The sequence below is a fragment of the Hibiscus syriacus genome, unplaced genomic scaffold (genome assembly GCF_006381635.1).
Source record: "Hibiscus syriacus cultivar Baekdansim isolate YM2019G1 unplaced genomic scaffold, ASM638163v2 tig00116971_pilon, whole genome shotgun sequence".
Classification (NCBI taxonomy): Eukaryota; Viridiplantae; Streptophyta; class Magnoliopsida; order Malvales; family Malvaceae; genus Hibiscus; species Hibiscus syriacus.
In genome coordinates this window covers 4,984,125-5,008,019 of record NW_024063495.1, presented here as the reverse complement: position 1 = coordinate 5,008,019, position 23,895 = coordinate 4,984,125, and the positions used below count along the sequence as shown (strand labels likewise).

General features: G+C 34.0%; 2 protein-coding genes and 2 pseudogenes across 2 annotated transcripts; 2 read left to right on the top strand and 2 right to left on the bottom strand.

Annotated features, from left to right (window-relative positions):
- Positions 1–738: 738 nt before the first annotated feature.
- LOC120191707 (actin-depolymerizing factor 7-like) lies at positions 739–1,522 on the top strand. Its single transcript, XM_039194623.1, has 3 exons — positions 739–784; positions 912–1,177; positions 1,320–1,522. The coding sequence occupies exons 1-3, from the start codon at positions 782–784 to the stop codon at positions 1,474–1,476; spliced, it is 426 nt and encodes a 141-aa protein (XP_039050554.1). The 5' UTR covers positions 739–781; the 3' UTR covers positions 1,477–1,522.
- Positions 1,523–5,409: 3,887 nt separating this feature from the next.
- On the bottom strand, positions 5,410–6,268 carry LOC120191849. Its single transcript, XM_039194739.1, has 3 exons — positions 6,247–6,268; positions 5,797–6,160; positions 5,410–5,716 (listed from the first exon to the last, which is right to left on the bottom strand). The coding sequence occupies exons 1-3, from the start codon at positions 6,266–6,268 to the stop codon at positions 5,410–5,412; spliced, it is 693 nt and encodes a 230-aa protein (XP_039050670.1).
- LOC120191848 lies at positions 6,242–7,465 on the top strand (annotated as a pseudogene).
- Positions 7,466–9,618: 2,153 nt separating this feature from the next.
- On the bottom strand, positions 9,619–17,146 carry LOC120191706 (annotated as a pseudogene).
- Positions 17,147–23,895: the final 6,749 nt, after the last annotated feature.

The window sequence follows — 23,895 nt, the reverse complement described above, 5'->3', positions numbered from 1 at the left end:
ATCGGTACACTCCTGGTGCATCGGTACACTAATTGCATTCGATGTTTTTAGGAGCCATGAGTGTATTGATGCATTGTCTGTGCATTGGTACACAAAATAGGTTCGATGTTGGGTGTGCATCGATACACTAAGGAGTGTATTGGTACATCCCTTCCTAAAAATCATTTTTGGCTCAATTATAGTTAGAAATATTTTGTAAAAATTGTTTCAAAAATATTTTAAGTTTAAAACACAATTTTATACTTTAGTAAGGATTGAAATTGACCTTTGAAAAACTTGGAGTAATATTTTGATATTCGAATAATTTAATCGAATATACATTAAAGATGCTTATAAAATCTTAAAATTCAATAACACTTAATTTGTTATATCGAAACATCAAAATGTTTTCAACAATGCTTCTTCCCCATATTACTCTTCAAAATACCCTACTTGAGAAAATAATTTTGGAATGAAATAGGTGAGGTTTTTTCCCACCTCATTATCCGATAAAATTACCATAATTAATAATATAAAATGACGTTATTTATTTAACTACTTAGTTAACACCATTAAGATTAAAATACAATTTGAAACTTTGTTTGAATTAGTAAAAACATTTGTAGACCATTCCATATTTTTATCATTTTGACCCAACACTTCTCTATATTTAGATTAACTCATTTACCCCTAAATTCAAGGACATCTTCCTTTTTGTACTCACAACAATCATTCATTCTCTTCCTACTACCTCCCTTTCCCTCGTCACAAAGGTCCTTTCCTCTCTTTCATACGTGACATAATGGTACGAATTCAATACAATGTCATTATTCTCTTTCATTTTATTCTGATCGAATTTGAGATAAAATAAGTTTCGATTTTATTTTCTATCAATTAAGTTCTAATGGACTCTGATCAAATATATCTAACAGGCGAACGCAGCCTCGGGAATCGCTGTGAATGATGATTGTAAGGCCAAGTTTTTGGAGCTGAAAGCAAAGAGGAATTATAGGTACATTGTCTTCAAAATAGAAGACGCGACTCAGCAGGTTGTGGTTGACAAGCTGGGTGATCCCAGCGACAAATATGAAGACCTAATCGCCAGCATGCCCACCAACGAGTGTCGTTATGCCGTCTTCGATCTCGACTTCACCACTAACGAAAACTGCAATAAGAGCAAAATCGTCTTCATTGCATGGTAATCACATTAATACGCATGCCCAAACTTAATTTTAACCCGATGATTCAAATTACAAAAGATCTCGATTCGAACTAATTAAGTTTTATAAGCTCGTTTTAGTTCAATGTTCCGAGTTACTCGTCTTATGAATTCGTTGTAGGTCTCCGGATACGTCGAGGGTTCGGAGCAAGATGGTGTATGCGAGCTCCAAAGACAGGTTCAGGAAGGAGCTGGATGGTGTTCAAGTTGAGTTGCAAGCCACTGATCTGAGTGAAATGAGCTATGACATCGTCAAAGAACGAGCTATATCTCATTGAACCATTTTTACCGAGTCTAATTCTTCCATTGGACATGAATTTGGTTGGCTTTTATTTATTTATTTATTTAAGTATGAAATTGTTGAAGATTTATAATTATGAACAGAGATCACCACACTCTTATTTCCTTTTTTCTTTTTCGTTTTAACCCTGCTTTCATTATTTGTGGGGGTGGTTTTGTGTACTGATCTTTGTTTGAAGAAAGATGAATCTCGTTTCTCTATTTTTGCCTTTAATATATCCATTCGTTCTTAATTTTTTTAATAACTTTTTTTTTAAATTGGTACAAGATACTAGTGTGCATTTCAATAAAGCTATTAAAAAAATCAATAAGCCATTTTTTAAAATAATTTTAGGTTATTATAAGCAGTATATGTTTCAAATCTTTTTTGGTTATCAATAATATACACCATGTAAATACAACGGTCCAGATTCATAACCTATAAGAAAAACAATACTATCTTTTATCACTGAGGTAACTGTGATTTGTCAATATATAGATTAATATAATAATAATTTATCAAATATAAACCTTAAAAATTAAGAATAAAACATATAATTTGGATTTTTAATTTAGGTATTAATTCATGAATATATTGGAGGTGGTGGAATGTTTGGAGAAAAAAAATTAAAAATCAGAAAGTTTTTTATTATAAATTAGATATAAAACTAATGTTTAAAAATCTATTTAATTTTTTAACAGTAATTTAGAGATAAAATTAAATATTAATCTTTAGTTAACATTTTCATGTCATCAATTTAACGAAGATGACGGTGGAGTGATCATTTTTTTTACAAATCGATAATGTTATTGTTCAATTTATTACTTTTAAAATTTCAGTGAAGAAAATAAAAATTTATTCAAACATTAATAAATATTTAAACGTTATGATATTTAGCGACTTTTTTTCCAAACGCCTCTATTTATCTTTTTTGTGTGGCTTTTTTCCCAAAAAAAACCTTCTTAATTGTTCTTATTTATAGTGGCGTTTGTTCCAAAAAACGCCGCTAAATGTTATATCATATAATGGCGTTTGTGAATGTAAAACACCGCTATTAACTATGTTTATAGTGGTGTTTTTTGTATAAACGTTGTAAAAGATCTAGAATTTTAGTGGCGTTTTCATAAACGTCGGTATTGACTATGTATTTAGTGGCATTTTTTATACAAACGTCGCGAATTAAAAATAATTTTTCAAATATTGTTTTCTACTCTTTTGTTACCCAAATTTAACCTGTAGCATTATCCAATAAACTTGACATCCATAACAAGAAACTTGAAATCCATAACAAGAAACTTGAAATCCATAATAATAAATCAAAGTTTTCATTAACGTAAAATATAATGCAGTTCAACATTGTTAACTAGAATAAACAATAATAACACCTAATATGGTGGACTATGAGATTGATTTTGTCGTATCATCTGCATCATAGCTTAAAGTTGATTTTGAGAGTCTTCACATTTTTTCTGATATGTTGTTTCTCTCTTTGCTTTCCTTGCTTCAGTTTCGACTCCATTTCGATATTCGTCGCTTATTCTTGTCAAATCCATCCAACTCTTATCCATTTCGTATTTCTAGATTATCAATTTCAAATGTTAATTGCTAATATTATAGAGACAATAATCAACTAAACATAAGCATTACATTTAATTTCACAATTGAGAACATATCACAAAAAACTAAAACTCACAACCAATATATCAAATAAATTATGACAAAAACTAATTCTTTGTCTTGGCTCCAAATTAAATGTATTGTGATAAATGAAACACAAAATAAAATTATACTATTGGTCTGTTGTGTGTATGTAACACCCCCAACCCGCATCTGACCCGGATCCGAGTCCGAGGTGTCACATTGACTTTTCAAAGCATTTACTTTTACAAAGTGACTAAAAATTTCATTTGACCTTTATTTTAAAACAGGATAATTTCTATTATATAAAACATATGGTTTTATAAAACCTATCAGAGTCCACTTGATCCAAATCTTTAATTACATGCCAACTACTTTCAATAAAACAAAATACATATAATTCAAAATGTTTTTCTGATCTGATCTTTGGAAAGGAGAAACTGACATGCCTTGCTTATCTCTGCTCCTTAATCTTCTTGAAACCTACGTGTGAAACATTCACACGCTAAGTCGATGACTTAGTGAGGCATAAATAAACTTAAATATAACATCTCATTACTATTTCCTACTATGCACATTTCATGTAATCATATTAAACTATAAAGCATGTTATGCATCAGAACATAAATACATACATATTCATATCATTTCATTATCCTTATTAATATTCTTATCATTATTATCATTTATATCTCTTAGTCACACGCTTTTGTACCTAATAGTATACATATCATCATATAGTTTCTGTAACACATTTCATATCACAAAACATACATATCACATATAATATATTTGTTATTATCTTTTTATGTACACATGTGAGAACTAAATATATGTGAGTACATAGAGGTTGTGCACATATACTGTCACCACATAGCGTATAATTCCCACTAGGGGTGCATAGGATTTGTCCCGAATGACCACTATGTCCCGAAGGATCACTCCTTAAGAACCATATACATATTCCAATGGACCAAATAATTGTACTGAAGTACCACATATATGTTCCAAAGGGTTACATATATATCCCGAATGACCATGTAGAACCCTCGACTCTTGGCATGCCAACTATACCCCTAGCTCTCATAACACATAACATGGGCATTATTATTTATGTTATCACACATTCACATATTCATATCACATAAGCATATAAACTCATTGCTTTTTATCACATATATCATGTAATACTCACATGGAGTCTCATATATTATTATCATATATCTCATATCACATGTAACATAGCTTGTCACATATGCTTGTATTCCTTTTTCACATAATCACATATATCTTTTCTCATATATCTCATGTGACTATATATATCTTATTTCATAACATATATCATATATGCATACCTTCACTTATCTCATATCATATAATTTATGTTATGTCCTTTTACATTCCCATGACATATAATGCATACAAGTCATATCACACAATATCAATCCTAATCATTATTCTACTCATGCAATCATATATTTCAATAAGTAGGAAACAAGCTTATCGCAAGTCTAATTTCCTATCAAATCATATTTAATACTATTATGCACTCACCTGGCCTCACTAGTCAATATTGATCTCTTATTTCTTCCTTGTTCGATCTTATCTCGTTGATTCATCAAATACTCGCTTCCGATCAATAACTTTGGAGATAAAACTCACGACAGAGGAAGAAGACAAGCAAGGTTTCAAACTTCTCTTTTTTTTCCTCCTAATCCCCATGTGGTTTATAGCCCATAAAGGGAAGGAAAAAAAATCTTTCTTGCAAAATAACCATTTTACCCTTCTTTCTTTCATCTTTACTAATCAATCCTACTCACATAATTTCTAATTAAATCCCTAAACTTTTAACTTATTTCAAAATTGAGCATAAAGTTTTCAAAATTTACATTTTAGTCACTAGCCCTGTTTTGGGATGTTACAGTGAAAAGTAACTAGCATCTCTGTCACATGTTCTCTCCTCTCATCATTCCGAATAATTCATTTTTACATGAGGATGAAAAATGACAATCCTCTCATTTTCTTTCCTATTAAGCACGTTCAAAGTTTATTTTATTTTCACGTTTTCACTACCTCCTTTTTCTTTCCATTCATTGCTTGATAATACAGTTGAAAATGAGGGGAAAGAAAATAAAACTTTGAAAATTACATAATCTTGAACTACACTCAAAATTTATTTTGGAATAGATTTTTTTCACTTGAAGTATTTCTTTATTCTAACTCCCAATTGGAAAATAAGTTATCCAAGACATTTAACATTCCCCGTATCTTAAATATCATGTATTCGTAAAAACTAGTTCAATTCGAAAGAAAACCAACTTATTCTTAAAGAAAAAGTATTTACCGGCATAGTAGGAAGATTCCTAGCATTCGGATCAATCACAAAAGAAGAGGACGATTTTTCGACGTTCTTGAAACTTGAACCAAGAATAGATGCATGAGACACATAATCATTCCCAAGAGTTGCTGCATCAGCAATATCTAGTTTCCTAAGCTCTGACTGTGAAAACACGTGTGAAATATAGTTCCTAGCATCTGTTGTTGCTTTATGACTATCAAAATCAAATTCAAGCTGCTCTTGATCATGATATACCAGGTTCCTGCAATGAAAGACAGTCAAGTATCATGAACTACAATGAACAAAGAAGCCAAAACCAGAACTCGTTAAGGATATGCATACCTAGAGTTCAAATGCATAGAAGTTGAACAACCATTTGATGTCATTAAGGTCTCTTCCAAGCTATTTGTCAAGGAACTAGGCGTTTGTGGCTGGGGCAATGCTTTACTCTTGCCAGATTTGTAGTTACCAATGCTCAAATGTGAGCAATTAGCAGAAAGTGATTGAAAATAATCCGGAAGCACCACTCCACAGTTATTCTCTTTAGGAGTCGTCGCTCCCTCTTCCTTCCCTAAGCTTAGATGTTGTAAGTTCACATAAACTGATGATGCAGCTTTGGTGGCATCATTAGATAAAGGTGCAGAAGAATTTGGGGCAGATACCAGAGGGTCAAAAGCAAAGAAACATATCCGATAATAATATTTTGCTTCATTGCAAGCATAAAATTAAAACAATATAACCAGCTATTGATAAAGGCACAAAATTAAAACAATATAACCAGCAGAAGTTGACAAGGGTGATGGGGATCTTTCATCAATCCTAAAACAAATGAGGCTGGAAGAAGATTCAGCGAAGGCTCTTCAAGAAGAAACGGAAGCGGAGACTGCCATGGAGGAAGCTGTGATAGATGATAATGTAAATATTGCTGTCGAAGGAGATGATGAAGAATTAGAGCAGTTGGAGTTGTCAAGTCAGACCAATGAAACTGACCATGCATCATATGCTGATGATGTTAGCAGTGAACAGAGCTGGATGCCGAGATCCTTATCCGAGTCCACTGTGGCTTGTGTAACTGGGGACTTTGCCATGCAAAATGTTCTTTTGCAAATGGGTTTACGATTACTAGCACCTGGTGGAATGCAGATTAGGCAGCTGCACGGGTATATCACTAGTGATTGTCGGCTGACAGTTTTACCTAATCAAATGTGAACCATCATTTCAATTGTAGCATGCCAAAATTAAGTATTTCATGCATATGTGCTTACTCTTGAATATATTTCTGTTTGTAGGTGGGTATTGAAGTGCCATGCCTGCTATACCGTAACTGCTGAAATTGGAAGAATTTTCTGTCCCAAGTGTGGGAATGGAGGTACGTTACGAAAGGTAGCTGTTACTGTTAGTGAAAATGGAATTGTTTTGGCATCCCATCGCCCAAGAATTACATTGCATGGTACAAAGGTAAGTTTGTCGTCATACATAAAAGATAGAAATCACATTCTGAGTGGTTCCATTGATTTATTAAATTTTCAAGGCGGTCTTGAAACAGTCGTTAGGTGTCCGTGTCCTTTCTTTGTGTTGTTATATGATGATAATATTCTACGAACGTGTTCATTGCTGTGTGCAGTTTTCTCTGCCTTTACCCCAAGGTGGCAGGGATGCCATAACCAAAAAGCTCATTTTGCGTGAAGATCAACTTCCCCAGAAATTCCTTTACCCTAAAACAAAGAAGAAGGCGAATAAACAGGTTTGGCCCATCACCTTTTTTTTTTTAAATATAATGTTCAGGTTATGTTTCTGCATCCTATATATTTGTTTAATCTTTTAATTTATGGGGTGGGATGTGTTATGTTTGATATAGGGGAATGATGATATCTTAATGGCTGGGGACACCTTCACTCACCATACTGATAAGTGAGCACCTCTTCAGCCGCCCGTAAGAAAAGCATTAGCAGTTTTTAGTGGAAAGAGGAATCCGAACGACAATCATTACTCACGATCAAAGCACAAGTAACTACTTTAATTTATATTTTTTATTTGAGATTTGAGAACTAGTGAACTAGTTCCTTTGCATAATATGCTTGTTAAGTTATATGTGATGGTTTTTCAACTAGCGTCCTACGTATTTTGTGTTGGATTGAGCTCTATTTTGGAGAGTTTTTTTTTTCTTTTAGAGAATACACGAAGTGACATGTTGCCAATGTTTTTAGAATAATGCTTAGGTTCCCCCCCATTGTATTCCCTGAGTTTTGGTAAAATGATCTATTCATCTCTCCATTGTGTCTTGGAATCTGAAACAGTTATTTGTATTTAGATCATTTGGAATTCAACTCCATAAATAAATAGAAAGTGACACAAGTGTTGCCCTTTGATTTGTGAAATCTTCAAAGCTTGTTCATAAAAAATGGACTCGAAAGAACCCATCAAGTTGTCTTAACAGTAAAAGAAAATGTTATTTTCCCTAGAGATCATGTGTTTGAGCAGTTAGTCTGCAGGGTATGTATGCGTTGTCAATAAATTAAGAAAATGGACTCTAAAAACGAATTTTAGCAAAGAATGAAGTTCGTTTGACAAAGTGGAAAATCTGAACTGTTACGGAATTGGAAGAAAGAAAATGAACGCAATTGACGAGGCATAAAGAAAATAGGCCTCTTGTGGGATTTTAACCATCTAGCAGCACCTCTATTTTATGATGTTATGAATTAATTTAACTGAAAAATAATTAAAAATTATTATTTTCTATTATAATTAATAGTTTTATCTTTTTTAAATTATTTTTAAATAAAAAAATCAAATAACTGTTATTTCAGGATCATAAGATTTATATACAAATCCTTTTTCACACCAAAAATTTTATGAATGTATTGTTTTTAATTATTTTTATTCACTCGTGTCATGGTTGTGATAATTTAATTATTATAATTTTTTTATTGAACTGAATTAATGTTAAAAACCAATTGAATATGGTTTAATTAAACAAAGATTAAAATAATTTATAGTGATGATATTATTATAAGTATATTTTTATATTCTCATATTTTATATAATTTTAAAATATAATTATTAAGGTGGTACTGGTAATTTTAAAGATATATATAGATAGAGAGGTGTATAAACACTAAATCATAAATAATAAATTATGACATCCATCATATATTTTATGTTTCTCTTAGTTAATTTTTTAGTGTAAATATCGATATTTAATCTATTGATTGATTGATTCGAATCGGATATTATAAAGGTTTCTTAGGAGGAAAACCTTTCCAATCAGATTTATCATATTCACACCAATTAGAACTTGAACACTTAATTTTATTTTAAGGTGACTTATCCCACTAGATCAATTGGTTGATATTTTTCTTCCAATTTTGATTATTCATCAAAATAGTCACTATAAGGTCAAACGGTATTCAGATAGTAATCTTCACTTTATCACAAATTTTAAAAGTCTAAAGAAATGAAATAAAATTAATTTTAATGAAAATTTTATATTCTTCACTTGTTTTATAAGAGTAATTTTCAACCAATCCAACAGTGTTTTCACGAATATTTAGTTTAGGTAAAATTGAATTTGTTGAAAATTTGAAGGTCTTTTCTCTAATGATTTTTTGTCAGGTGAGATTATTATGTATTTACTCAAATCTTAATTGGTAATTATGTTGGATTTTGATGTAATTCTAGATTAAGTTTATTTATGTAAGAATAAAGTCTTTTAGTGATTACATATTTGGCTCATTATTGGAGATATATAATTCATTTGGATTTATGTTTTAGAGATGGTTTTTTAGGAAAGTTGGAAGAGTTTTGGTGATACGTCACATGAAATTTCATGTTTTTGAACAATTTGTTATATTTATTATTATCTTTGTCTATTGACGTGTGATTTATTTCATACTGATCTTATTTTGATAATATTTTTCACTTATAAATTTTTAATATTGAATAAAATGAAAGCCGAATTTAGGGATCAAGCAACTTTTAATCGTTAAATTTGATAAACTTTTCGATTTAATCTCTAAATTTTTTATCTACATAATCCCCAAAACTTAGTAATTTTTCAATTTAATTCTTCTGAAAAATTGTACCACCTAACACACTTTATCGCTCAGTTTTATATGGATTGTTTATGTTGAGACAATGAGAATAATTTAAAATATATGAAACATTTACAAAGATCAAAATCACTGAAAACTATATGAATTTTGATGTTACAATGTGTTAGCTCTCAATTCATGATGAAAGAGCAAGTTCAGACCCATGCTAAAGAACATGCCTTGAGCTCAACTGATATCGATGCCTGTCGATTCCACTTTCCCAACATTCGGCTTAATGACTCTCCATCGATAGCCATCTCGGAAAAACCAGATGAACGCAAGCAATCATGACGAAAGAGCGAGTTCAGCCTAAGCTAAAGATGTCTTGAGCTCGACGGATAAGGATGTGACGATTCTGCTCTCCACCATTACGCTTATTTCCTTCATCGATGGCCGTTTCGAGAAGTCCGGGTGAATGCAAAGGCATATAACTTCACAGATGACTTGAAGGTCATCATAGCTGAAATGTTTCAGCTCTGGATCCACTATGTAAGACATCACTTCCGGTAATTCAAAATAATCCCTGGCCTGTAATTTAAAGTATTCCGGAGCATATCGAGCTTAACATAGTTGTCTATAATGAGGATGATGACGTCGAAATCGAGGTGTTCAGGGAGGTTGTGTTGAAAAATACTTCTTATTTCATATATATCAAAATGTACACAAATTACATATTTATAACTTTAATACTAATGTAACTGCTTCTAACTGACTTCTAACAAACTCCTAACAACATAACAACATTCAACTACTTTACTATGCTCAACACTCCCCCTCAAGTTGGGTTATAAAACACATCTTTTACTCCCAACTTGGATAAGAGATATTCATGCTGTGAGACTCCAAGTGCCTTTGTTAGAATGTCTGTCTGTTGTTCTGAGGTTGGAACAAACACTGTTTGAATCAGTCCTTTCTGAATTTTTTCCCTTATAAAATGGCAATCTATCTCTATGTGCTTTGTTCTTTCATGGAACACTGGATTGGTTGCAATCTGCAAGGCTGCCTTACTATCACTATAAATCTTTGCTGGCTGATCATTGTTGACTCCAAGCTCTTTTAGTAACCCTTTCAACAAACAAGTTCTAAGGTTGTTATGGCCATACTCCTGTACTCAGCTTCTACTGATGATCTTGTGATAGTGCTCTATTTTTTAGACTTCCATGACACTAATGACTCCCCCAATTTGACACAAAATCCTGTAATTGACTTTCTTGTCATGGGACAAGTTGCCTAGTCCGAGTCAGCTGGAAATTGCTCGAAGCCTTTAACATAACTCCTAAACCAAGATTCTTCTTGATATATCTTACTATTCTAAGAGCAGCTTCCATATGCTCCCTTTTGGGTTGATGCATAAACTGGCTTAAATGCTTAACTGAAAAGGCTATGTCTGGTCTTGTATGTGTTAAATACAACAACCTTTCAATAAGCCTTTCAAATTCTTCTTTGTCAGATAAATGAATCTTTTCTTGTCTCTGATGTTGTTGAAATAAACTATCTTAGTCCACTGTAGTAAGCTTGGTATTCTGCTCTAAAGGTGTTGCTGCAGGTTTTGCACCACCAATTCCAGTGTCTTGAATCAACTTAAGTGCATATTTCCTCTGATTTAGAAGTATCACTTCCTTTGATCTTAAAACTTCTAGACCAAGAAAGTACTTCAACTCTCCCAAGTCTTTCATTCTGAAATTCTTATGCAAAACCTCTTTCAATTCAGCAATCATTTTCACATCATTTCTAGTAATCATCAACATAAACTAAAAGCACCACAATATTAGTCCCATGCTTCTTAGTAAACAAAGAATAATCATATATACTCTGAACATATCCTGCTAAAAGTAGAGGCTCAGTAAGTTTGACATTCCACTGTCTTGAGACTTGTTTTAAACCATAAAGGGACTTTTATAGTCTACACACCACAGTCTCCCCACCACAGTCTCCCCTTGACTACAAAACCCTTGAGGCAATTCCATATAAATTTTTTCATGTAAGTCCCCTTGCAGAAAGGCATTATGAACATCAATTTGCCATAAAGGCCAACCAAAAATAGCAGCAAGAGCAAGGGCAAAATGGACAGTTGTAAGTTTAGCAACAGGTGAGAAGGTCTCTACAAAGTCAATCCCTTCTCTCTGATTATAGCCTTTAGCCACAAGTCTGGCCTTGAACCTCTCAACTTCTCCTGAGGCTTTGAATTTTACTCTAAATACCCATTTACACCCAATGCACACTTTTCCTGGAGGCAAAGGAACAAGAGACAAAGTTTTATTTGACTCAAGAGCATGAATTTCCTCTTGCATTGCTTTAACTCAGCGAGAATCAGATTGGGCTTCTTGAAAAGTCTTGGGTTCAAGGGAATGAGAAACAAAAAATACAAAAGATTATGTATGAGGTGGTAGATGTGAATAAGAAACATGGTTAGATATAGGATACTGACCTGAGAGAGAAGTGGATTGGCAGGCATGAACATAGTCATTCAATCAAGATTGAGGTTTAGAAACTCTAGAAGAAACCCTAGTAGATACAGAACTAGGAACAGAAGCAGGAGGAATAATTTCTGTGGCTATATCTATTGAAGCATTGGGAGGTTCTGCTGAATTGGGAGATAAAGAAGCAGGAGAAGATTCTGAAGAATTTGGTAAAATAGAATCTGAAGAAGAGGTTGAAGTAACTGGTGAAGGGAATGAAATTTGTAAAAAATCAGAATTAGAAATGAGAGGATTATGAGGAAAAAAAGAATGATCAGAAGATGTAAATTTAAAGGGAAAGACATCTTCATGAAAAATAACATATCGGTTAACAAAGAAGGTTTTCTGTTCAAGATTAAAGAGAATGTAACCTTTCTGAGTTGTAGAATAGCCTAAGAAGACAGATGGAATGGCTTTTGAAGAGAATTTATCATTATAATATGGCTTAGTTGCATAACATAAGCAACCAAAGACTTTGAGATGAGACATATTTGGGGTTTTATGGTAAAACATTTCAAATGGTGTCTTCCATTGAATCACAGAAGATGGGAGCCTATTGATTATATAACAAGCAGTTAGTACACACTCACCCCAAAATTTAAGAGGTACATTGGATTGAAAACATAAAGCACGGGCAACTTCTAAAACATGTCTATGTTTTCTTTCAGCAATCCCATTTTGCTGAGGAGTGCCTACACAGGAGCTTTGATGAATGAGGCCAATAGAGGAAAAAAAAGGAGAGCATTCAGAATTGAAAAATTCAGAGCCATTGTCACTCCTAATTATTTTAACTAAAGCAGAGAACTGAGTTTTAACCAAAGAAATAAACTGTTTGAGGGATGAAAGGGCATCATTTATATGCTTCAATAGATACAATCAAGTCATTCGAGTGTGGTCATCAACAATGGTTAAAAAGAAACGATGTCCACTATGTGTAAAAACCCTATATGCACCCCACAAATCAATGTGAATAATTTGAAATGGAACTGAGGACCTAGAAGTGCTTATAGGAAAAGGCAACCTGGGCTGTTTAGCTAAAGGACAGACAGAGTATTTGTGAACTAAGTCTTGCTGAATTTTAACAGAGTGCAGAAAATCTATTTTATTCATCTTAGAAAAGACAGCATGCCCTAATCTAGCATGCCAAATACATGTATTGGACCTGGCAGAAGCCATACAAGAAGTAGTAAAAAAAGAGTGACTTGAGGCAGAATACAAACCAGAAGCAATAGTAGACTCAAAAAAATATAAGCCTTTTGATTCCCTACCAATCCCCTTCATCTTTCCAGTGGAGAGATCCTGCAGAAGACAGAAGCCAGGATAAAATGTGAGGGAGCAATGAAGATCGTGAGTAAGCCGAGACACTGAAAGCAAATTCTGTCTAAATTGGGGAACAAACAAAACATTCTCAAGTTTATAGTCTGGAGTCAGGAAACATGAACCAAGATGGGTTACAGGAACATGTTTACCATCAGGAAGAGTAATGAACTGTATTGATGAATCACTAGTAGGACAACCCAAGCTCTTAAAATCATATAAAATATGTTTATTGCCCCTGTGTCAATAATCCATTTAAGCGAAGCATTAGATTGTATGGAACTATTAGGGAAGATACCTGCAAGATTAACCGCAGAATCTGGTGGCTTGTTCAACAGTTGCAGAATTTGAGTATATTGCTCTTGAGTGAACACCGGAGTAGAAGGCACAGGATTAGAACGAGTAGATATAGACAAGGAGTCAACAGAAACGCTCGAATTGGCCACAACACTTGAAGTTTCTTTCTTCTTTGTGAACTTGTAATCCGGGAGAAATTCGATCAATCGATAGCATTGATCCTTCTTGTGACCCTTAATTTTACAATAGGCACAGGTTCCAGAAAAGTGTTTACGGTCAGGAGTAGCAGCAGAATTAGAAAAGAATGCTACTGTATCATGTGCAGCGGCCAGCGAGAGGTGAGACCTTTGTGACTCTTCTTGAATCATCATGGAATAGGCTTGATTCACAGTTGGCAGAGGTTGCATGAGTAAAATATGACTACGAATTGATGAATAGGATTCGTTTAAACCCATCAAGAACTGAAACAACTTCTGTTGAACGAGATGCTTCATGTTCTACTGGGAAACTTCGCAATCGCAGGCAGTGAAGGGAATCAAGGACTCGTACTCGTCCCATAACATTTTCAAACGAGTAAAAAATCCAGAAACAGTAGATTCACCTTGACAAAGAGTAGCAATCTCTCTATGCAAAAAATAAGATACGAGAGCCATCTACCTTATCAACTCGTTCCTGTAGATCACTCCAAACAGAAGCAGCACTGGAGGCAAATACTAGCCCAGCCGACAAATCCTTACTGACGGTGTTCAGAATCCAAGAGAGAACCACCGCATTGCACCGATCCCATTGGATTTGTAGAGCGTCGCTGAAATCACTACTTTGGCAAGAACCGTCAATAAACCCTAGCTTGTTCTTGGCCAGCAATGCGATCTTCATCGAACGACTCCAGACGCTGTAATTGTCTAACCCGACGAGCGGCTGGGAGACGAGGAGAAGCCCAGGCATATCAGATGGGTGGAGGTACAGCAAATGAGTAAAATCAATTTCCTCAACAGAAGGCATGTCGAGAGAAAAGGGGAAAAGAAATTGGGGAAAAAAGGAATTAAACGAGGACGGGTGAATATGAAAAGAAAATAGGAAAGGAGTACCAAAAAGACTAAAAGAAGCAAAAGATGGAGGACCGAAGTTAGACTGATACCATGTTGAAAAAATACTTCTTATTTCATATATATCAAAATGTACACAAATTACATATTTATAGCTTTAATACTAATGTAACTGCTTCTAACTAACTTCTAACAAACTCCTAACAGCATAACAACATCCAACTACTTTACTATGCTCAACAGGTTGCTCACCCAATCTATCAAGCAGCCTTTGTCCTTGCAGAATGGTGGCTTCCCGCTAATTATCTCCAGTAGAAGTATACCAAAAGCATGAATATTTCCATGGATATCAAGATGACGTTTCTCCAAAGAATTTGGAAGTAGACAGATCGAACCACTGCTGCCGATAGAACCGGAGTTCTTTTCTGATCTATCAAGAATTGTCTTCCAACTCTCTAAATCAACCATCTGTGATGAGTACCGGGGGACATTAAATTGTTATTCATCACAAGTATTTCCGCCTTTCCGGCACACGAAACAGAAACAACACTATACACATTCCTTATTTAGATAAGAAATGACCCGAATTCGAGTATACCCGGATCATGAAGAAACCATTAGTTGATCATGTAGAAAGGGCAAGAGGTGAGGAGATATACCTTTGGAGAAAAATCCTCTGTAAGATACACGGCACTAGAGTTTAACTCTGATATAATGAATGGTGGATCGATTTCAGAATGAAGATACTTGAGTCCTCGAGCAATGCCAAGAATAATTCTCATCCGCCGGGTCCAAGAAAACTGGGATCTTTCTCCATCTACATTCAAATTCGATACTCGGGTTAAGCTCGATATAAGAAAATTTATCATTGTGTGAAGTGTCAGTATGCTTACAATGCAAATGCTCGTAGACTGTTCCATTTGATGCGTATTCGAAGACAGGCATCCTTGTAAATGGAGTGTTTTTTCTACAATAACCTAACAATTTCCCTACATTCTCATGATTCAGTCTTGCTAAATCTGCCACCTGAATAGAAAATACGAAAAAAAAACTTAGAACACGATAACTCGAAGTTCATAAATTGTTGCAATATAAAGCTGCGACACATCTTTCGACGAATTAATCTTTTTGTCAAAATGTTATCAGAAATAACAAGTACCTCTCTCTGGAAATAGAGCTCAAGATAGCCAGTCCAGTGCTGCAATTTAATGCAGAAGGATATCGCGGCTATTTCAGGACCGCCCTTCATGGTCCCTTTGTAGAGGGAGACGAACCGATGATGTTGCTGAAGTCTTCACAAGCTGCTTCAGGCTTGTCTGCCAAATTTTGTAACATCTTTCAACAACTCCGAATCTGCAGAAAATCACAAAGTTAACCAATACTACTTCGACGAATATGGTTCAAAGTTATTTTGAGGGTGGTAATTAATTCCATATGTAGCAAACTAACCTATGTACACCATCAAATGTTCTTTTTCACTCCCTGATTTCCTCCAAGGGATTATAATTGCAGGCTTGCTATTGCATCTTTGGAAAGCAGTAAGGATGGAGACGAGAAAGAGATACCCCGCCGTAGTTCCCGTAGAAATTTCAAGAGCCAAAAGCCAGGCAGGTTTCGATGCTTTCTGATGCTTGGCAGCAGCTTTGGGAAGACTATGCTTAGGACTCGGTGCTTTGTGACTTCTCAAAGGCTGAGGACCTAAAAACGAATAATTGCACCGTCATCTGTGTAATAATCAATCTTGCATCGGTCATCTTGCAGTCTTCAAATATTCTCATCCAATCCACAGACTAAGGGAAGATCATGTAATACTTACCACATTGTGTGTAGGGGCGCTGTTTAGCATCTTTTACCTGGAGGCAGTTCCCTTGAAAGTTTGTGCTGTTTTAATATGCGAATTGGTCAGGTCGGATAAACAGAAGCCAGCATAGATCTATGATACAGGCAAAGAAAGTTTACCTCGGAAGATTTTTCAAACACTTAGGTATGCTTCCAACCAAAAAATTGTAGGACAAATCATCCACTCTCAGCTGAGAGGCCCTACAAAGTCCAGTTAAGTCTGAACCTGAACCATTCCTGAAGTGAAAAGAATCATTACAGATGAACTTCTATGATCCCATACTGATATCTTTTACTCCAAACTCAAATACCAGCTTTATGAATTACAAAAAGGTCATTCATTCTCTGTGTCGTTAACATTTTGCGGTATCCAACCATAAAAGTCTTGATGGCACATAAATCCTATCATGAACTTCTGAACATCAATTTTTTTTTAAAAAAATGCAGAGCCTATTACCTAGTTCGTTCACTGAGGAACGATAAGCAGTTGCATAATGAGCCACATTTCATAATGAGCAATTGCATTTCATTGCATAGATTTATTCGACTTACATCCCATGTATATTATCCACTAATGATGAAAGGCAGGAACCGTTCCTCGAAGTTTATTTCGGTCAAGAATAAGTTCCTGAAGATACTTTAAATTGCCAAACTAACCGGGAAGACTTCCGGTTAATCCATTCGACTGAAGATTTCTACGAAAACAACAGTACACAAAATAAGAAAAATGGCTTAAATTTGCCACAGATATTAACTCTTACTTATTTCTTACTATTTTTGTTTTATTTCTACACTTTATTACTTATCCAAGGTTTGTGGTTTCAATTATGATTATTTATTATTATATTTAATTAAAATATTAGTTTAGGGTTTAGTTATTAAATAGATGTATTTAGGGACTAGTTATATTTATTATAATATATACGTATATTATTTATTTTCATTTAATTAAATATATTAGGATGTAGTAATCATATATATTAAACACGTATAATTATAAATATAAAATTATTAAATAAAAAATATATTAATTTACATTTTTATATGATTTGGCAGGCCAGAATATTACAAAGTAATTTTAAAATCAGCCTAAATGCCATTAATTACAAACAGCCAGACCAAAAGAGAGCCCTACGTGTGACTCGTCCAACAATCAGCCCAAAAGAAGTTCAGGCCCAACAAGGAAGGCCCGCGTGGAAACCCAACTTGCTAGGGTTTTGTCCTTAGCATCTGGCGCCACTCAGCTGTTGGATATGTTGGAAATCCAATAGTCCAAATCGTATTAGCCATTAGGATTTCCAAACCTTTTTAGTGTCGCCTCCATCTAAGCCACACGATCTGGACCCATCTAACGGTCCAGATTAGAGTCACAAAAAGGGTTAAGGAAACACTAGCCGTCGTCGTAGCTCCAAGAAAGATCAATCGTTGATCTGCCCGCGTTTGATGCACGCACGGGCTGTCCGACTCTCCGACGTGGCGCCACTCAGCTGTTGGATATGCTGGAAATCCAATAGTCCAAATCGTATCAGCCATTAGGGTTTCCAAACCTTTTCACGATCTGGACCCATCTAACGGTCCAGATTAGATTCACAAAAAGGGTTAAGGAAACACTAGCCGTCGTCGTAGCTCCAAGAAAGATCAATCGTTGATCTGCCCGCGTTTGATGCACGCACGGGCTGTCCGACTCTCCGACGTGCTGGTTGAGTCTCTCCAGCTCCCCACGCACTGGTTGAGTCTCTCTAGCTCCCCACGCACTCACTAGACGGTCCCAACTCCACGTCGCTCGTACCCTCCTGTCGCATTCCCCTCTGCCACTGTCAAGGTAGAGGACTGAGCCTCCCCGTACACAAGAGGACAACAGCTGTCGAGGGCCTCTCCTAGCCCTTGATCGCTCCATGGTGGCTAGATCGATGGAAAATGAGCCCCTTTTTTGGCTCCCCTCTCACATGCAACTATTTGAATACCACCATAGAAAAACCAAAAAAAGGAAAAGAAATCAAAACAAAAAAAATCACATTTTCTCCATACCAAGGCCACGCCCGCTTCATCAGAGACGAAGAAACCCACCATCGAAGCTAAAAAAGCCTTCCTTTTAGTTTAGAGTTGGGTTTTTGGGTCTTTGGGGTTTGTTTTAGGGTTTTAGGGGAATCGAATGGTCGAAAAGGGAGAAATAGGGTGTCTTGGGCTTGTTTCCCCTTCATCGCCACCTATTTACGATGGTCAGAGGAGTTGTTCTTTAGGTAAACGAGCGAAATGAAGCAAATGTGGGTTTGGCCGTAGGATTTCGGATGTATATCAGGTGCCAAACGACGCCATTTAGAGGGAGGGTAGAGGAGTATTTTCGCTCATGGGTTAATAGCGCTTTAAGTCCCTCTGGATTTTTAATTTCATCATTTAGCCATTTGAATGAATCTTTGCACCTTTTTAAATTTGAGCATTTATTTTTCTCGTGTTTATATGTTAGTTACCATATTGCTTATTGTCATATTTTGTTGATATTTGATTCTGGTAATGACATTAACAAATCTCATATTGTGGTCATTGCTTATTTTGTTGTTATTTCGGTTAAATATCTATCATTCTCTTTTAGTTTGTGATTTAATGCATTTTAGTCCTTTATTGCTTTTTGACATGTATTTTGTTTTAATCTTTGATTTTAGCTAATAATTTATACTTTAGTTCATTTTAATCCCCTATACTCTTTGCATGTTAAAATATGCCTGATTCCTGCTGTAGGACCTTTTAGTTTTGCTGTATCTTTATTTTGAGCCACTGCCCTGGTTTTTTTATCACTAAAAATGATAAGGGTAAATACTTGTTAATCCCCCTGTATTTTTATTTGTTTCGACTTGGTCCAAAATTCAGTAAATAAGTACCATTTTGATCTGCTTAGTTTAGTTCTTTAAAATATTGGTTTGTGTACATATTAAATTTGTTTGACCATTAAACATAGTAGTATTTTTTGTAGTAAGGTATATTCCATATTTTTAGTCACTTTATTTAAATTACAAATACCCTAAATACCCAATAACAATAATCTATTAAATGTTATACTCGAATCCATTTTCGAAAATACTCATCGTAGAATGGGCGTAAAAAGCACAACTTTATAGAAGTAGTGTGATTCAAGATGACATTCGAACGAAACGTAAACTTGAAAATGAATCGAGCTTATCTTTATAAAAAAATGATAGTGATTAATTGGTTCTTTTTTAATTTTTTAATTTTAATTTAAATAATGGCAATGCAATTTTTTTAAAATAGGATTATTTTATGCAATTTTTGATATTAAATTTTTTTTTCGATTCCTGATCTTTTGAAAATATTAGGAGGGAATATTCTTTTATAGACGATAATAGATGAGATAGACTTTCCATTGGAGGACGTGCAAATCCCGAGATTTCTCCTCAAATTAAAGATTTTTTCCTCATAAATATTTCGAAACAAAGTAATTAAGGTTCATTAAATTGATCATATTCTAATTTTTATATTCGAATTCGTAGTTTCGACTATCACGACAATGTATAAGTGACTAGATACCAATTTTTTGGCGTTGTGGTGATGGTTTCTTCCTCACGCGTAATCGACTGCCGAACTCATTAAATCGAATTTTTGGTAAACGTGGACCGACTTATGTCTTTTAAATATTTTTTTAAATTATTTAAAAGGCGTTTTTTAGATATTCGATCTAACTAACCTAAAAGTCGATGGTGACTCCCACTCAATTTAATCAAATTAATTTAAAATGAATATTTTTAAACTAAGTCGTAAATGATTTTTTTTCCTTTTAAAACGTAAAAACTTTTAAAATGGAAAAGACATTACGACATCTTTCTTGCAACTTTACCTTAATATAAAGCAGTCGTATACCCACATCATAAGTTGCTTCAATTACACCCATTATAATGGCTTCTTTCAAAATGTTATACACGATCTTAACATTAATATAGTACTTAAACACTCTAGTGTATTCTCCTTATACAAGGCTCAGAGGATTTTCCTTCAAAATCACAAACATTCAGGTCCCTAAAAATACTCTAAATCCCTATGGTCGATCATTGCTGTCAACCCTTTGACCGTTTGGCTGACCTAGTAGTCGACTGTTTGACCCCCTATTGACCTTTGGCCGGTCTCTGATTTGGAAAAACGAATGGACGACACAGGTGTTGGAGGGGATTTGCAAGGATGACGCAAGGTTTGGAATTAGGGGTTGTTTTTTATAATAATTTTTTTTTAATTTTTTTAAAAAAATTAAAATTATATAAATATTACAGGTGTTATTTAACATACTTTTTTAACGTTCATTCTGGTCAAGATACTCAAAATGATAATGTTTGTAATGTTAAACACATTGATTGACCGAAAAAATAATTTAGACGCCTAAATGAGAAAAAAGATATAATTTGAACATTTATTTTTATATTAAGCTTAAAAAAATGATTTCATGTATTGGTAGAGAAAAATATTATTTTATAAGTGAAGGTCTAATATTATCATATGTCTGATTTAAAGTTCAGAATTATAAGTTTACGGTTTAGATTTAAGAGTTAAGAGTTAAAGTTTAGGGTTTAGAATTTTATTTTGAACAAGAAGGTTTAGAATTTAAATGTTAAAGGTTAAAGTTTAAGATTTATGATTATTTAAATGAATGTCATGGCTACGAGTGTATAATATAAAAGGGTTAAGAGTTATCTTTTAATATTTATTATATTGTAATTACCCATATTAATTAAAAAAATATCAAATGATATTTTTTATGGGGATTCATCTTGGATTCATTATAGTTTAATACTGAAGTAGCTTGGGGTTTCGGTCGGTCTTTAGTGTGGGAGTTTTGGCCGATGACGGTGACATTGGCAGTGGCTAATGATGGGAAAGATTAGGAATTTTAGGACTCGGGTATTTGAGATTTAGAGTGTTTTGGAGTATTTTTATAATTTTAGAGAAAAAATATGATTTTTTTTTAAATTATTATTATTTTTAAGTTTTTTTCAAAAAGTATTTAAAAATATAAACTTGATATGTATTTCTTAATGATTTTTTTAACAAACGCTACGACGTTGACACTTAAAAATATAATGAAGAAAACATTAGACACTTAAAAGTGTAACAGAGAAGTCATTAAATACATATTTTAACTAAAAAAAATTAAACACTTAAAATTAAATCATGATATAATTTAGACACTTATTCATGTATTAAGCCTGTTTTTAATCCAACAATGGGTTATTTATGTTTACTGTGGGCTTCATCTTGGGAGACACATTACAGACAGTCGTGATTCTTGCAAGAATGCGAAACTTGGAAAATCATTATTATTTTATTTATTGGTTCTTTAACCATAGGACGAATGGACATAGGAACATGGATTCTATGGATTTTCAAACACAAATCTCGTGATCCTTCCTCTTGATTTTGACGAGGAAAATTTCTTATTGGTTTCGGGTGAATATAAGATAGTGTTGATTCAAATACTCTTAATCATTTAATAATATTTAGTCGTACCCTTATATACACGGTGTTCAAATCCAAAACCTTAAGAAATAATAGTTTTTAATCACGGAAGTATTTTAGTTCATACATAATGCATCTTATTAAATTATCATAAAGGTTAGTTTTATTGTAAGTAGATTTTGTAAATATTGTTAGGGTAAATTGCGCAACTACTCACCAATTTACTTTATTTTGGTCATTAAATTATTTTTTTGATAAAATCATCATTAATATTATATTTTTCTTATTTTAATCACTGCCAGTTAAAAAATTAACAACAATATTGTTGTTGATTTATTTTATTTTTCATATTATATTTCTCTCATATCAACAATTTATGGATTATTTTTTTAAATAAATTCATTCTAATCAATAAAGTGATGATATATATGGCGATATTATTGAAATACGACCCTTAGATCCAATAATTATCTGTCAGGCACCCTCCCCTTAATATTACCGATCTAGCACCTTTTCTGACACGGTGGCAATAAAGATCGGATCGTCAGGTGCGCCTTCGCATGGTTTTGTCAGAGCTGGAGCTAGGTAAGGAAAGGTGCGGATGGTCATCCGCGCCTTCACTGAACTCTGACACGTACGGAAGGTGCAGGTTATGATCCGCGCATTTCTTTTAATTCCCCAACACTTCGTCTCCCACATTGATTACCACTCGTCTCTCCCCTCTTCTTATAAATACCACACTCAAATCTCAAATTCTCTCATTCTTCCTATTATCAATCTTTCTATTAAGAAGGTAAAATATTTTTATCATATTATAATTATTTAATAATTTATTATTTTATTAAATTTTATTGTAATAATTTTTTATTACTTTTTACAGTTGTAAAATGGAAGCCGGGTTGCTACGTTTAGATGTGAATAATATCTCGAGGCATTTTACTAATATGGTAATAATTTTAAATTGTGCTGTAATTTTATTTATTGTGAATATTTTATTTATTTAATTGTTTAGTATTAATTTATATTTTAATTTGTACATTATTTATTAAATTAGGAGGAATATTGTATATTAGATCAATTCATTTGTAATGTTAAGTTAAAGATACCTACTCGTGTCTAGTCGTATTTAGCCGATGCTGGATTCGGTTATGTAGTGAAATATAAAGGGCATTGTAACCTTGAACCAACCTTATTTCTGCACTGGTTGAGAGGTGGAGACCAGAGACACACATATTCCATTTTATGTGTGGGGAGTGCACTATTACGCTAGATGATGTTTCCATATATTTGGGGCTTTCGATATATGGGGATGTGATTTCTTGGGTGGCGGATGGTGACTGGCATTCATTGTGCGAGGAGTATCATGGAGGTGTCCCACCTAAATTCAACGGTAGTCGAATATCGTTAAATTGGTTAGATACAACGTTTAACCATTTGAGTCGCGACGCCTCCAAGGAACAAGTTAAAGTGTATGCATGGGTTTGCATATTACAGCTCATAGGAGGGATTCTGATGCCCGACAATTCGCGCATCCAAGTTCATTGTATGTGGTTGCGTCACCTTGCAGATTTTCACGTTGCCGGCGCACTCAGTTGGGGCTCTGCAGTTTTGGAATTTATGTATAGGGAAATGTGTCTAGCAATTGATTATCGAAAAAATGCTATCGGCGGATGTCTCCTTCATCTCCAGTCTTGGGTGTAGTATCGCATGCCCTTTTTATGTCCAGTCGTAAAAAAAACCGTTGGTCTTCCCACTATTGTTGAGGTAATTTCAATACTAAATTTGTATATAAATAATTTTGTTGAGAATATAATGAAGTTTTTTCATTGAATAGGTGGTCAAGTGCAAGAAAATATCATCAGGATTTACTGGATGAATTGGAAGAAATTCAGCTACTCATTGATCAGAAGACTGTTATAGAGGAATGTATTTAAATTT

Excerpts from the sequence above, each read along its gene's own strand:
- LOC120191849 (XM_039194739.1), bottom strand. The coding sequence starts at position 6,268 with ATGAAAGATCCCCATCACCCTT. Across the intron at positions 6,161-6,246 it reads GAAAGATCCCCATCACCCTT|CAAAATATTATTATCGGATA; the intron begins GTCAACTTCTGC and ends CTTGCAATGAAG. Across the intron at positions 5,717-5,796 it reads TCTATGCATTTGAACTCTAG|GAACCTGGTATATCATGATC; the intron begins GTATGCATATCC and ends CTTTCATTGCAG.
- LOC120191707 (XM_039194623.1), top strand. Across the intron at positions 1,178-1,319 it reads AAAATCGTCTTCATTGCATG|GTCTCCGGATACGTCGAGGG; the intron begins GTAATCACATTA and ends AATTCGTTGTAG.